The 15,631-nt window shown below is 36.0% G+C and overlaps 1 protein-coding gene across 1 annotated transcript in view; it reads right to left on the reverse strand.

The window, feature by feature from the left end:
• ARHGAP32 (Rho GTPase activating protein 32) overlaps positions 1-15,631 on the reverse strand; it is a 184,314-nt gene that overhangs the window by 98,962 nt on the left and 69,721 nt on the right. Inside the window, 1 exon segment of the mRNA XM_047754460.1 lies at positions 10,306-10,392. Coding sequence (XP_047610416.1) covers positions 10,306-10,392 — 87 coding nt within the window.

Here is a 15,631-nt window from a genome sequence, read left to right on the forward strand (position 1 = left end):
GTCTTAGGGCCATAAGCACAGCACTGGCAATTCCCAGGCTAGGGGTCAAATCTAAGTACAGCTGCCAGATCCAAGCTGGCAGCAATGCCAGATCCTAGCCACATCTGAAACCTACACCACAGCTTGTGGCAACACCAGATCCTTAACCCACTGAGCAAGGCCAGGTATCAAACCCACATCCTCATGGATACTAGTCAGGTCCTTAACCCACTGAGCCAAAATGGGAACTCCCAGATGCTTTTCAATTTGATGTAGTCTCACTTGTTTACTTTTGCTTTTGTTGCCTCTGATTTTAGAATTAGATTTAAAAAAATCATCACCAAGACCCATGTCAAGGAGGATATCATCTATGTTTTCTCTAGTTTTATGGCTTCAGGTCTTATGTCTAAGCCAACAAACCATTCTGGATTAATTTTTGTGTATGGTATAAGATAGCAACCTTTTGCATGTGGTTCTCCAGTTTTCCCAGAACCATTTATTTAAGAAACTGTGCTTTCCCCATTGTATAATCTCAGCTCCTTTGTTGTAAACTATTGATTATGTATATGTGGGTTTAGCTCTGAGCTCTCTACTCTATTCTATCAATTATTTTTCTGTTTTGATGACAATACCACATTGTTTTGTTTACTATAACTTTGTAATACAGTTTGAAACCAGGGTGCACAATGCCTCCAGTTTTGTCCTTCTTTCTCAAGATTTCTTTGGATATTCAGAGTTTTTTGTGATTCCAAATGAATTTCATGATTGTTTCTCCTATTTATGTGAATGATGCCATTATTGTTGGTAGGAATTGCCACAAATATGTATACTGCTTTGGGGAGTATGGACATTTTAACAACATTAATTATTCTAATCCATTAGCAAAGAATTATCTTTCTATTTATGTGTATCATCTTCCATTTCTTTCAGCAGTATCTTAGTTTTCAGTGTATAGATCTTTCACCTTCTTGGTTAAATTTATTCCTAGGTATTTTATTATTTTTGATACAACTGCAAATGGGATTGTCTTCTTAATTTCTCTTGCTGATAGTCTGTTATTAGTTTATAGAAATGGAACTGATTTTTGTAATAATGCTTTTATGAATAGCAACTTTATTGAATTTGTTTATTATTCTAACAGTTTTTTTGGTGGGGTCATTAGGGTTTTCTCTTTATAATATGATGTTATGTGAAAATGGTGACAGCTTTACTTCTTCAATTTGTATGTCTTTTATTTCTTTTTCATGCCAAGTAGGTCTCACTAGGACTTCCAAAAAACTGTTGAATAGACATGGTCAGAGTAGGCATTCCTGTCTCATTCCTCAACTTAGCAGAAAAGTTTCCAGCTTTTTACAACTGAGTATGTTGTTAGCTGTGGGCTTTTCATATATGGCCTCTGTATATTGAGGCACATTCCCTCTATATCCAATTTGTTTAAAGTTTTATCATAAACAAATGTTGAATTTTGTGAAATACTTTTTGCATCTATTGAGATGATCACAGGTTTTTTATCCATCATTTTGTTAATGATGTGTATCACAATGACTGATCTGCAGATGTTGCATCATATCTACAGCCCCGGAATAAGTCCCACTAGATCAAGGCATATGAGCCTTTTAATGTAGTGTCAAACTTGCGAATATTCTGTTGAGGCTACTTTTTGAAATTCTGAATTGATCTCAGAGATAACAGTTTGTTCAATAATAATAATGGCAACAATATATTTGATAATACATGCTTATTGGAGTTCCCTGGTGGCCTAGCAGTTAAGGACTGGGCATTGTCACTGCTGTGGCACAGGTTCAATCCCCATCTCAGGAACTTCCACATGCTGCAGGCATGGCCAAAAAAAAAAAAAAATACATGCTTATGTATGCTGATGTATAAATGAAATAAATGACAGCAATGATACATGGTCTGTAGGGAAAAGTTACTATTACTGTGTTACCATAATGCACTAACACTTACTGAAAGGAACGTTATTTGAAAGTATACTTGGACTAGTTATAAAGGCATGCTGCAAAAACCTATGGCAACTACTTTAAAAAAACAGAACTAATATGCTAAGGAAGTTCAAAAGATGCAATCATATAAAATGCTAAGTTAAACCACAAAAGGCAGAAAAAGAATGGAAGACAAAAATAGGAAGAAATAAAAACAGTAAATAATAAAAACAGTAACAAGTATAGTAGATATTAATTCAACTATACCAATAATCATGTTAAATACCAATGGTCTAAATGCACAAATTAAAAGACAAAGACTGTCACAAGAATCAAAAAGTAAAGCCCAACTACACGTTGTCTGCAAGAAACCCACCTAAATATAAAGACACATATATATTTAAAGTAAATGGAGAAAGACAGATGATGCTAATACTAACATTAAGAAAACAGGAGTGGGGAGTTCCCGTCGTGGCTCAGTGGTTAACAAATCTGACTAGGAACCGTGAGGTTGCGGGTTTGATCCCTGGTCTTGCTCAGTGGGTTAAGGATCTGGCGTTGCCGTGTGCTGTGGTGTAGATTGCAGATGCGGTTTGGATCCCATATTGCTGTGGCTCTGGCATAGGCCAGTGGCTACAGCTCCGATTCGACCCCTAGCCTGGGAACCTCCATATGCCGCGAGTGCAGTCCTAGAAATGGCAAAGACACACAAAAAAACAAAAGAAAACAGGAGTAGTTACATTAAATTCATATGGAGTTGATTTTAGACAAAAGAAAGCTGTCTGGGAAGAATGGCACTATATAGTAAAAAAGGAAGAGCAAATTAAAACCAAAATAAAAAGAAGAAAAGAATAAAACTTATAGCACAAATCAGAAAATCAAATGAGAAAAATCAACAAAAAGAAAAGCTGGTTCTCTGAAAAGATCAATAAAATCAATAAACCTCTAGCCAGGCTAAGTTGGAGGAAAAAAAAAGAGGGGGGGGAGAGGACATAAATTACTAATATCAGAAATGAAAGAAGGAACATAACAATAGATCCTATGAATACTAAAAGGATAATAAATAAATACTATAAACAACTCTATGCCCATAAATTTAAGAACCTAGATGAAACAGCTCATTTCCTTAAAAGACACAAGCTGCCAAAACTCGTAAAAAGAATGGACATTCTGAATAGGCCTATATGTATTAAAGAAACTGATATTAAACTGATATTAAAGAAACTCATCCAAAAGAGAAAGAACCTGGCCAAGATGGGCTTGTTGGCAAATTACTCCAAACATTTAAGAAAGAAATCATACCAATTCTCTAAAACACTTTCAGAAGTTTTTTGTTTTTTTGTTTTTTTTTAAGAATTAGATACCATGAGCAAGTGGGATTTATTCTAGGTATTCAAGGCTGGTTCAACCTTAAAAAAAAATCAACTAATGAGATCTATAACATCAACAGGCTAAAGAAGAAAAAAAATCACATGATCCTATCAATAGATACAGAAAAAGCATTTGACAAAATTCAACACTTATTCATGATCACAACTCTCAATATATTAGGAATAGAGGGAAATTTTCTCAACTTGATAAAGAATATCTATTTAAAAACCTTCAGCTAATACAGTTAATGGTGAGAAGCTTGAAGTTTTCCAACTAAAATCAGAACCTGGCAAGGATATCCTCTCTTGTCACTGCTTTAAAACAATGTACTAGAATTCCTAGCTAATGCAATAAGACAAGAAAAGGAAATAAAACTGCATTTGTATACACAGATGACATGATTTTCTAGGTAGCAAATCCAAAGGAATAAAAACCTTCTAAAACTATTAATTGATTATAGCAAAATAGCAGGATATGAGGTTACTATACAAATTGTTTTCCTATATACCAGGCAATGAATAAGTGGAGCTTGAAATAAAAAATACAATGCCATTTACATTAGCACCCCCAAAATGAAATACTTAGGTATAAATGTAACAAAATATTTATAAGATCCATATGATGAAAACTACAAAACTGGTGAAAGAAGTCAAATAACTAAATATGGAGAGATATACCACGTTCATGGATAGGAAGACTCAATACTGCCAATATGTTAAGTCTTCCCAACTTGATCTACAGATTCACAATCTGTAGAAAACCCAGTCAGTTATTTTTCTGAATACTGACTAACTGATTCTAAAGTATATATGGAGAGGCCAAAGACCCAGAGTAGCTAACACAATATTAAAGAAGAAGAACAAAGAGGAATGACAGTATGTAACTTTAGGAGTTACCATAAAACTACAATAATCAATACAATATGGTATTGTGAAAGGAATAAATATGTACATAAATGGAACGGAATAGAGAGCTCATACACAAATCCACTTAAATACAGTCAACTGATGTTTGACAAAAGAGCAAAGACAACACAATGGAGAAAAGACAATTTTTTTTCAACAAATGGTGCTGAAACAACTGAACATCCACATGCAAAAAAGTAAATCTAGACACAGACCATACACCTTTCACAAAAACTAATTCAAAAAGACCTTAGCATAAAACACAAAACAATAAAACCCTTAGAAGATGACACAGGAGAAAATATAGATGACTTTAGGTTTGGTGATGACTTTCTTTAGATACAACATCAATCCATAAAAGAAAGAACTGATAAGCTGGACTTCACCGAAATTAAAATTTTCTGCCCTGTCAAGAGACTGAAAACAGACAAGCCACGGACTTGGGAGAAAATACTGGCAAAAAACATATCTGATACAGGATTGTTAACCAAAATATACAGCAATATATATTTAAAAATCAGCAATAAGAAAACAAACAACTGATTTAAAAATGGGCCAAAGACCTTAACAGATACCTCACCAAAAAGATATAAGTTGACAAATAAGCATATAAAAAGATGTTCCACATCATATGTCATCAGGGAAATGCAAATAAAAACAATAAGACATTACTACACGTCTATTAGAGTGGCAAAAATCCAGAACATTGGTAACACCAAATGCTAATGAAGATGTGGAGCAACAGGAACTTTCTTTCACTGCTGGTACAAATACAAAACGGCACAGCCACTTTGGAAGACTTGCCAGTTTCTTATAAAGTTAATCCTACTCTTAGCACAGGATCCAACAATTGCACTCCTTAGTGTTTACCCAAATGAGTTGAAAAATCCTGTCCATACAAAAACCTGCACATGAATGTTTACAGCAGCTTTATTTATAATTGTCGAAGCCTAGAAGCAACCAAGACCTCCTTTAGCTGGTGAATGGATAAACTTTGGTACATCCAGACAATGGAATATAACTCAGCACTAAAAAGAAGTAAGTATCAAGTCATGAAAAGACATGAAACTTAAATGCATTATTATTAAGTGAAAGTATTAAGCCATCTTGAAGAAGCCACAAACTATATAATTCTAACCATATGTTATCCTGGAAAAGACAAAACTATGGACACAACATCTTAAAAAATCAGTAGTTGCCAGGGCCTAGGAGGAAGTGAGAGATGAATAGCGGGGGCACAGAGAATTTACAGGACAATGAAACAATTCTCTATATGATAATGGTGGATATGAATGAATTTACCCAAACCCAGAGTGAACCCTTGATGATAACATATATCCATGTAGGTTCAATTGTAGCAAAGATATCACGTTAGTGGGGCGGGGGGCATGTCCATAGTGGAGGAGGTTGTGCATGTATGAGGACAAGGGGTATATGGAAACCTTGTGCTTTCTATTCAATTTTGCTATAAACCTAAAATTGATCTAAAAAGTTGTTTATTTATTTTTTAAAAATCATGTTCTTTTCTCTCTCCAGAGTCTTGCTCAAAGAAATAAATATCAATAACCAACCACATAAAGACAGCAACCTTCAGAGCCTCAAAAAGATAAACACTGGGGAATGGATCTCAAAATTATTTCTTCATATATCAATAAACTGATTTCTTTCAATCTTTTAAAACTGTTCTTGTACCAATAAAAAGTCTGCTCTTCTATACAGATTTACATTCACAAAATTAAAACCTTAACACATAATTTGCAAATCCTCTCAAACTGCTTTAAAGTCACAGAGTAAAATTCTAAAAATAGTAAAATACCTATCTTTTCAGTAGATATGAAAGAAGAACTTTAAACTTCATATGTTAAAAAAAACCCTGAATCCTGCAATTTCCATATAGACTGAATAAACTAAATGATCAGCGTTTGTAGAAATTTTTCTATTTTGTTTTGTAAAGAACAAAACAAAATATTATATACATCTGTCTAAATTTTAATTTGTGGGTAATTTCTAAACTTAATAACTATCAAGTACGTATTGCTCTCCAAGGATAACGAAAATCAATAATGCTTGACAAGACTTGATAAACAAGAATGAGAGAAAAAGAAAGATCCCAGTGTAAACAGGATCAAATTTCTAAGACAAAATTTTGTTCTTCTTTCTCTCATTCATTCCCCAGATATTTACTGAGAACCTGTATAATCCAAGCACGGAAGTAAGCATTAGGGATACAATAGAGAAAGATCATCGAAACCTCTGACTTCTTAGAATTTATTTCTGGTGAAGAAAAAAAATACTTTTTAAATTTAATAAATACATAAAATAGTGACACTTTTGCACTATGAAGTAATAAGCAAGAATCTACTTTGGTGAGGGTGGTCAGGAAAAGCCCTCCTGAGGAGGTAATACCTCAAGTGCATTCTAAAAACTCAGAAGGCATCAGACACAGCCAGAGCGCGCTTGTCAATGGAGCTATGGGCTGACCAAGATTCAATGCCTTGTTTCAGGAAAAAAGGAACTGACTGAGAGCTAGTGTGACAAAAGCCCAGGAGTGAGAAAATTGTCCTGACATGCTGCAGAAGAAGTAGGCAAGGTCCAGATTCTGCAGGGCCCTCGCAGGCCTGGGTGAGCAGTTTGGTTTAGTTTTAAATTCGGTGGCCATCAACTCAAGACTCTAACCAGGAGAGAAATATGTTTACATTTACATTTTACCTCACTGTGGCAGGTGAAAAGGTTATGATCAAAACTACAGCGCACAAACACGGATGTTATTACAAAAGCCCAGCAACAGAGGTGGAAAGGGACAAAATCTACATATATTTGCTGTTCTTTTAGAGAAGAACAGTCTTGACCCATTTCTTTTGAAGTCCTATTATCATGAGAAAATTACCTGCGAAAGAATTAATACTATGAATTAATTGTAGTATGATGAAGTTCAGTGAAAAGAAAGACCTGATTTAAATCTCAGCCTGGTCTTATCCTAAATAGGGAACTTTACATAAGTACTTAACACCTTTGAATAGCAGTTTATTCATCTATATAATGGCAACGGTAACACCTACATTCTGAGAAAAGTTTTGAGGTTTAAATAAGAATGTCTGCAATCTGCTTATACATTGTGTAGTCATACGCAGAAGCCCTACAAATGTTCACATTCAACTCCACCTCCTTAGTAACAGCATATTCCAAATGGACTGAGCAAAGGAGACAATTAATACTGAGAAATGTATTTCTGATGGAATTTCAAGCATTAGAGTCAGAAGATATTTTAAAGCGGAAAAGCTTTAACCTAACACCAATTGTTTGCTCCACTGATCAGGACATAAAGGAGCCTTCACATTACTGTAAATATCTATGAAAAACCTGATCTTCAGAAAAAATTTAGAAAAAAATTAACCATTTTAAAATTAACACTTAAAAGCTTCCGTTTCCCTACAAACAACAGAATACAAAATGCTTTTAAGAGTCCCTACCACTGACATTACACTTACAAATGCTTTATTCTATGCCTTGGAGTTTAATGTAATTATTGTCAGGGTTTATCTAATTTTGATCTTGTTGAAATTATTGAATTTTCAACAGTTGAGACAGTAAAGGCTTTTCTCTATCTACCCTGAAATATTCCTGAATCGTCTAGAATTTTTATTAAATTTCACTGATTTCTAACTAAATACATTATATTTCCTGAAAAGTAGGGAATATGTAGAGGAAAAATCAGTATGTTTTGCAGAAAATAAAAAGTATACCACTCAGATCAATACCAATGACACAGATTGAGTGTTTCTTTACTCATACTAGCTCATGTGTTTGTTTTCTATAACGCTTTTTTTTCCAGCTTGTTTGCTTAGAGAACAGAATTAAAAGATAAGGAAGAGAACATGTGAGGCACAAGATGGCAATACTGGTTAAGACAACTTATTCTAAATAATGATCAGTATGAGAAGGAAAGAGTTGAGAGCTCAGGCAGGGCAGTACAGGTGACCTTATTTCATCTGAAGATTAAGGAATCTCTAAAATCTGTTGTAGGCTGAGAATTCCAAGGAGATGCAAGAAAAACTGGCAATCAGGAAACTGAAGTTCTTAATAGCTCCTGCTAAGACTTCATACAGCTTAGGAAAGCAACTTTCATAATTTGGGCCTCAATTTTCTCATTTGCAAAATTAGAGGGTTTGATTATGAGTCTCTCTTAGTTACAAACAAAAATAGGATTCTAGTTTAATATGGTTTATGGCTGACATATATGGCAAGAATACAGAAGGTAAGCCATGAGAATGCACCAATGATTATTTAGAGTTGTGAGGCAGAGGACAAATGCAATGGCATTATTAGAATGCGGTAAATTACTACTCTGATGTAATAAATAATATAACAAGTAGTCTGAAATTTTTTAATCAGCTTGACAAGAAATTTACAACCAGGAAATAGCCTGACTATCTAGGTCATTAATTCATGGACGCACAATCAAGTAACAATTATACATTCTAAGGTATGGTACCAAAATACCATGCTTACCTTTTGAAGATTATTTTTTAAGAAGAGCATAGGTATTTTGACATTGTGTGTGTTTTGCTTATGAGAATAAAAGTATTTGCATCGTCAGAACAAATGGAAATCAGTGGTGAGAAGAGAAGATGCTAAAAGGTATAGGATTTAGGTGGAATAATAAATTCATGACTGATGTGCCACCATGTACTTTAGATAACAAAGAAATGCTTTATATTCACCTATTAGTAATGGTTCATCCTAAAAGCACTTGCTATTTGCACTTAAAAATTAACTCACCAAATAGAAGTGTTTTATGAAATACGACCTGAAACAGTGCTTTAGAGCTGCCCAATTTCTCAAAGAAACAAAGATGACAAACTATAAAACATGTGTAAATGGTATGTTACTTTGGACATCATCATACACACAAGACAAATTAAATTTCCAATCTCACATTTTCTCGCCATAAATAAAAACACTTAATTCTGTGGGATCTCAATTCCCAAACCAGGGATCAAACCCGGGCCACAGCAGTGAGAGCACTGAATCTTAGCCACTACAAAAAAAGAAAAAGAAAGAAGAAAGAAGGTAAGAAGGAAGGAAGAAAGGAAAAAACCCCACTTAATTCTGAATGATTTTCCTTAGGTCACACCAAGACTAAGAACCTAAGTATTTCCCATATTAAACAGGCATTAGATTTTTCCAGATTATTTAATTTTTTTGTTTGTGTTTGGCTGCACCGACAGCATAAGGAAGTTCCCAGGCCAAGGATCAAATCCAAGCTGTAACTGCTACCAACGCCACAGCTGCGATGACACCAGATCCTTAACCCAATGCGCCAGGCTGGGGATCAAACCCATGCCTCAGCAGTGACCCATGCTGCTACAATAGGATCCTTAACCCACTGTGCCACAGCAGGAACTTGAGATTATTTAACTTGCGAATAATATTGGGGTGGGGGAATATGAATGTCCTTATGTTACACTCTCCCAAGAAAACTAAAAACTTTGTATGTAAGAAAGCTTTCCTCAAAAACACTTGACTAATTCAAAGATAGGCAAGAATGCTCATGAACAAAGACTAAATAAAGGAACGAACTGCTTACCTGATGAAAGAAATAATCAATGCTACAAATGACATATTTCAAATCTCATTAAGAGCAAATCATGATAATTACCCTCAAAAAAGTTCTAATACAAGAGTTAAGAAACAGCACACTTCTAAAATATACACACACCCTACTGTTACATCCCAGTGGAGTTTACCATCTTAGTTAGAAAAGTGAGCATCTGATGTAGGGACTACTTAGTCTGCTTTCTTACTGTAATATGTGAGAAGTAGCTGAATCATTTAATCTCTTCATCAGTAAATGATATATTCCCTTTACTGTTACAAAAGAGGTTTAAGTTTGTAAATTAAATATCTATTAGATTAATTCTATTAAACTAATCATTTCAACTCTGAATACATGCAGAAATGCCCATATATATGACTGAGAGAAAGAATAAAGTAAAACATTTGTACTGCCATAGTCAATGTTATCCATTCATATTTAGTCAATGCTATTCATTCATATTTACTTCTTATTAAATTTTGGCAAGTGGAGAACACAGCCACAAAATTACCTGACAAGCAATGTGCACGAGGTAGACCAGCTCTTTAGATTCACAGCCATTTTTTGTTACTTCATTCTGTTCTTCTGAAAGTGAAAGCTATGTCAAAAACAAAGGGGCAGAGAGAGGGAAAGTCATGATTAATGAACAAGAATAAAATAAGCATTCAATAATACTTGGGCCCTCATAGTAACTTACAGTAAGATATGCCTCATAATAGAGCGCTATCACTCAAGTCAGAGAAAATGAAGAATTCAGAAATTTTAAAAAAAGTTTTCTTAAAAACCGGCTTTGTAGCTTATATCTAAACTAGCGCAACTGTGTAACAGCAAGCCTTCACTTCCTTTATTTATAGCACATGTGAAAGGAAGGCATTAAGATGGGCACTGAGAGAGAGTGTGACCAGGTGTTTAAAAGAACTCAGGCTCTATTAAGAGACTGCAAACTGGCTGCCCAGAGAACAGGTGGGGGCTGCAGACATGTTTTATTTCAGACTCATCATGTAGGTCTGCACATTGGATTTTATTTTATTCTTATTTGAGCCAGCAGCTAACATTTAGAAACTGAGTGGTTTCATATGAAAAGTACAGATTTCTGGCTTCTACTGAAAAATCCGAAAATCTGAAATACTGGACCCATATTCGCACGATGAGCAATGATTGGCTAGAACTGAGAAGTGATCAACCCCTTTGACTGAGGTATGTACTCTCCAAAAGATTCTGTCACAGAAGTGATTACTCTTTATCTTTTAGTCAATATCTAGGTTGAATGTAAACTATCATCATGCTACTTGCTTTGCTTTTTTTTTTTTTTAACACCCTACTCACTTCACTCATTTATTTACTATCTTCCCATTTAAGGATGTGAGTTTGCAAACTGTGCTCCAGATACAGACAATCCTGAGTTCAAAACTGTCACTAACTGATTATGCAATGCTGACCTAGCTGTGAAATCTCTCATCTGGAAAATAGCAATGATATAATGATGCCCACTCTCAAGTTTGTGAGTATTAAACGAGATAATGCATTGAAAGTGCTCATCAAGGTGCCTGGCACCCAGTAAGTACTTAATAAACATGACCTATCATTATGTTTAATATTGAAAGAAGTATAGAGTACAATATGTTCTCTACTTTTGAAAGCAGTATCACAGAGTATTTTTTAAAAAACCCATCAGGTATTAAGGAGAGAAGTTCAGAGGATAACGATCATTCTTACCGTAGCCCAAATAAGCCAGATTAACTAAAATATGATTTTTTGTTTGTTTGTTTTGGGTTTTTTTAGGGCCACACTCACAGCATATGAAAGTTCCCAGGCTAAGGGTCGAATCAGAGCTACAGCTGCTGGCCTATGCTACAGTCACCGCAATGTCAAATCCAAGCCATGTCTGAGACCTACACTACAACTCACGGAAACACTGGATCCTCAACCCACTGTGCAAGGTCAGGAATCAAACCCACATCCTCATGGATACTAGTCAGTTTCATTTCCTCTGAACCACAACAGGAACTCCCAAAATGAGGTGTGCTTTTTTTTTTTTTTTAAGTGAAAGAATTAAAAGTGAAAAGAAACCTACACGAACTAAGTTACAAAAAGTGACAAGACTTCCTGAGATAGAAAAGGTTTGTATGTATGCACTTAGATGCCTGGCAAAGATGCAGGAGGATAAAGAGCCTGCATTGCACAGGGTGAGGAGAAAGCAGCCACGCCCCTTATAACTGCATCTGGACTTGAGTGTAAACTAAAATTCCAAGGAACACCTAGCAACAGGTAGTCAACACCCATCCAGCAACCGACCCCCATAGACATTCACTATTCCCCAAGTGTACACAGGCGAGGGCAGGGGGAAGAGCAGGAAAACTGAGACAAATAAACCCATGAAGTGTGTGGAGTCTTCACAAGCACAAGGTAGCTAAGCACTGGAGATGGGGAGTGGCACAAGGAAACTGAGAGAGACCCCTGAGACTCCTGGAACATTTAACAACTGAAGATTGGAGGCAGCACAGAAACTAAGAGAAACCCCACAGAGGCAACACAGGCGTCAACAGCATCTAAGGCAGCTACAGGCTAGGAGCTGGCCAAGGGCAGATGGAAGAGAGAGCTTTGTGGGCACAGAAAGCTGGAAAGCAAAGAGAACCAGCAGCCAGGCGGGTTGTTCTCCCTTGGTTCAGAAAACTGCTGGCTCAGCAGGAAAGCACTAAGAGATCTCACCAATTTTCAATTTTCCCTGCTGGAAAAAAAAGCCTCTGGAACTCAAACTCAAAATATTTCAAAGTAATCATAAACTAAAGCAAAATAAAGCTGCTAAAAGCCAGGTCTACATCAGCCACAGTTCAGCTTGACTTTAGTTACCCATCAAGCATGACTAACATAATCTAACATTAACAATCTAACAGAATGGAAAAAGAAGAGACAGACTCATTCCTGGAGATAAAAATTACTGCCTTTAGTTGTCTCTTATATAATCACATATTTGGCATAAAAAAATTACAAAACACACACGGAAGCAAGAAATTGCGACTCATGGTCAAGAGAGGAAACATGAGGTATAAACACAGAAATGACCCATATATTGAAATAATAACAAGAATATAAATTAATTATGGTAGAAATTCTAAAATTTAGTTTGAAAAGATAATATTTAAGGATGTAAGAATACAGGGAATTTTAGCAGATACTGATCTATGAAAATATTCAAGGAGTTTCCATTGTGGCGCAGTGGAAATGAATCTGACTAGGAACCATGAGGTTACAGATTTGATCCCTGGCCTTGCTCAGGTGGTTAAGGATCTGGCATTGCCATGAGCTGTGGTGTAGGTTGCAGACGCAGCTTGGATCCCGAGTTGCTGTGGCTCTGGCGTAGGCCAGCAGCTACAACTCCAATTAGACTCCTAGCCTGGGAACCTCCATACGCTGTGGGTGCAGCCCTAAAAAGACAAAAAAAAAAATCGAAAGAAAATGCAAAAAATAAAAACTTATGTCAGATAATATCAGCAAATAAACACAAAAGATAAAAGGATCACTGAACTTGAAAACACGTCAACAGAAAGGAAGTTTGTCTTCAGGCTGAGACAAAAGACAGAAAAAAAGAACAGGGAAAAAAAAAAACAACCCAGTATAGTTGATGTCTCTGAGAGAATACCAAAATAGACAAGCAATACAATATGTACAACATGTACAGGTGGCATACCAGAAGGAAATGGGATTGGAATGGGCAGAGAAATATTGGCTGAGATAAAAGATGAGAACTTCCTAAAACTGGTGAAAGATACCAACTAACAAATTCAAGTAACTCAGTGAATCCCAAATAGGATAAATTTTAGAAAACAATACTATGCATATCATAATCACATTTTTGAACAACAAAAATAAAGACAAAAATCTCTAAAGCAGGCAAATAAAAAACATAGATAACATTTAGGGGAAATACATATAAATGATAGCTGATTCTCACCAGAAATAAGAGAGGACAGAAAACAAGAGAAATAGCTTTAAACAAAAAGACTGTTAATTCTATATCCCATGAAAATAACCTTCAGAAATTTAAACACATTTACAAGTGACAAAAGCTGAGAGAATTTGTCTCTAACAGACTGGTGCAACATTAAAAGCTAAAAGCTTCCTCGGATTGAAGGTAAATGGTACTAGACAAAAACTCAGAACTTTAGGAAGGAATAGACAACACCAAAAACCAACCTTCTCGCCATTCTAGAAAACAGCAGAAACCAAAGAACATGTTCAGGGTTAGATACACATGCACAAAAGACATAAAAGATCCTGAGCTTTAACCCTCCAGTTAATCTTTAGCTAAGACAGAGCTGTAAACAGTGTGGTTAAGTGTTGAATGAGCTCCCCAACACAAAGGAAATGTGTAGAGACTGGTGGAGTGGCTTTTTGTTTATTTTTTTATTTTTAGCTCCTGGCATACAAGGAATTCCCTGACAAGACCTTCTGGAACACAAGCTGAGAGAAGAGAGCCCTCAGTGAGCACCTATGACAAGGAATACAGTCTCTGCAAGAGTAGTCTGGCAAAGTCACCAAGAGACAACTGCAGGTGTCACCAAAAAAGACAGCAAAACTGTGAAAGTGGGTGGAATCTGATTCCCAGGGTTACCTACCACATTATAATAGTCAAATGTCCAGTACATTATAAAAAAAATCACAAGATAAATGAAAAAATTTCACAAGAAAAATAAATAATACAAAAGAAAATATCCTTGATAAGTCCAGATATAAAATTTAATAGATTTTAAACTATATAAAACACATTCAAAGAGCTCAAAGAAACCACAGACAAAGAACTAAAGGAAAGTAGGAAAACGATGCATCAAAAAATGAGAGTATCAATGAAAAGAATGAAAAAAAAAAAAAAGGAACCAAACACAGATTTGGGGGAATGACAAATCACTATATAAAATGAAAATTTCACTAAAAGAGTGCAACAGCAGATTTGGGCAGGAAGAATCAGCTTACTTCAAGAAAAGGCAAATGAAATTATATGGTCCAGAGATCAGAACAAAAAAAGAATTAAGGAAAATGAAATGTACCTAAAGGACCTTTAGGACACCATAAAGAGAAACAAAGGAACACTTTATGGGAATCCCAGAAGGATTCAAATAATAATCGAGAGATTATCTGAGGAGTGATGTTAGGAAGAAGGAGGAACTCCAACTCCAGACCCCTTGACAAAACTAGGCATTAGCAACTATCCTTTCAAAAGAAAACCCTTCTGAAAATTCCAGAACCCGGAGGGTGAGGCCAAGGCAAACCCAAGTAAAACAATTTCAGAAAAGTTGCATTAAAAGAGTAAGAGGAGTGGTTTCATTCTAACCTTCGCTTAATACCCCGCTTTCACACTCACAGAGATTCTCTGGGATGATGATTTCTCCAGTGGGTGAAAATGAGCCCAGTGTCAGGGGCCAACCTCAGAAGGATCACCTCTGTCTCATTTCACAGGGAACAAGGGGAACTGGCAGGAGTAGACCACCCAGGGTCATCTGGTAGCAAAGAAGGGGATGGGGCACAGAATGACCAGACAATGAATGTTGGCAGTGGCACTGTGTCCCTAATAGCAACTCCACCCAACCAGAAAGACCAGCCGGCCACAATCACAGAGCCAAATGGTAGCCATGTAAGACCAGAAGACCCAATCATCAGTTCTCCAAGCTGGGGTCCACGCTCAATAGGACAGCCAACCACAAAGCACAGAGAGCAACCCTACCCAAATGCAAAGTCCAAATCCCGCCCAAATGCACAGAACTGCCTTTGGCCTAACCCAACCATAGAACCCAGCCTGCAGTTCCACTGAACACCAACTACAGCCAGTGGCACTAACTGAT

This window comes from Phacochoerus africanus, chromosome 11, assembly GCF_016906955.1.
Source record: "Phacochoerus africanus isolate WHEZ1 chromosome 11, ROS_Pafr_v1, whole genome shotgun sequence".
NCBI classification, from domain to species: Eukaryota; Metazoa; Chordata; class Mammalia; order Artiodactyla; family Suidae; genus Phacochoerus; species Phacochoerus africanus.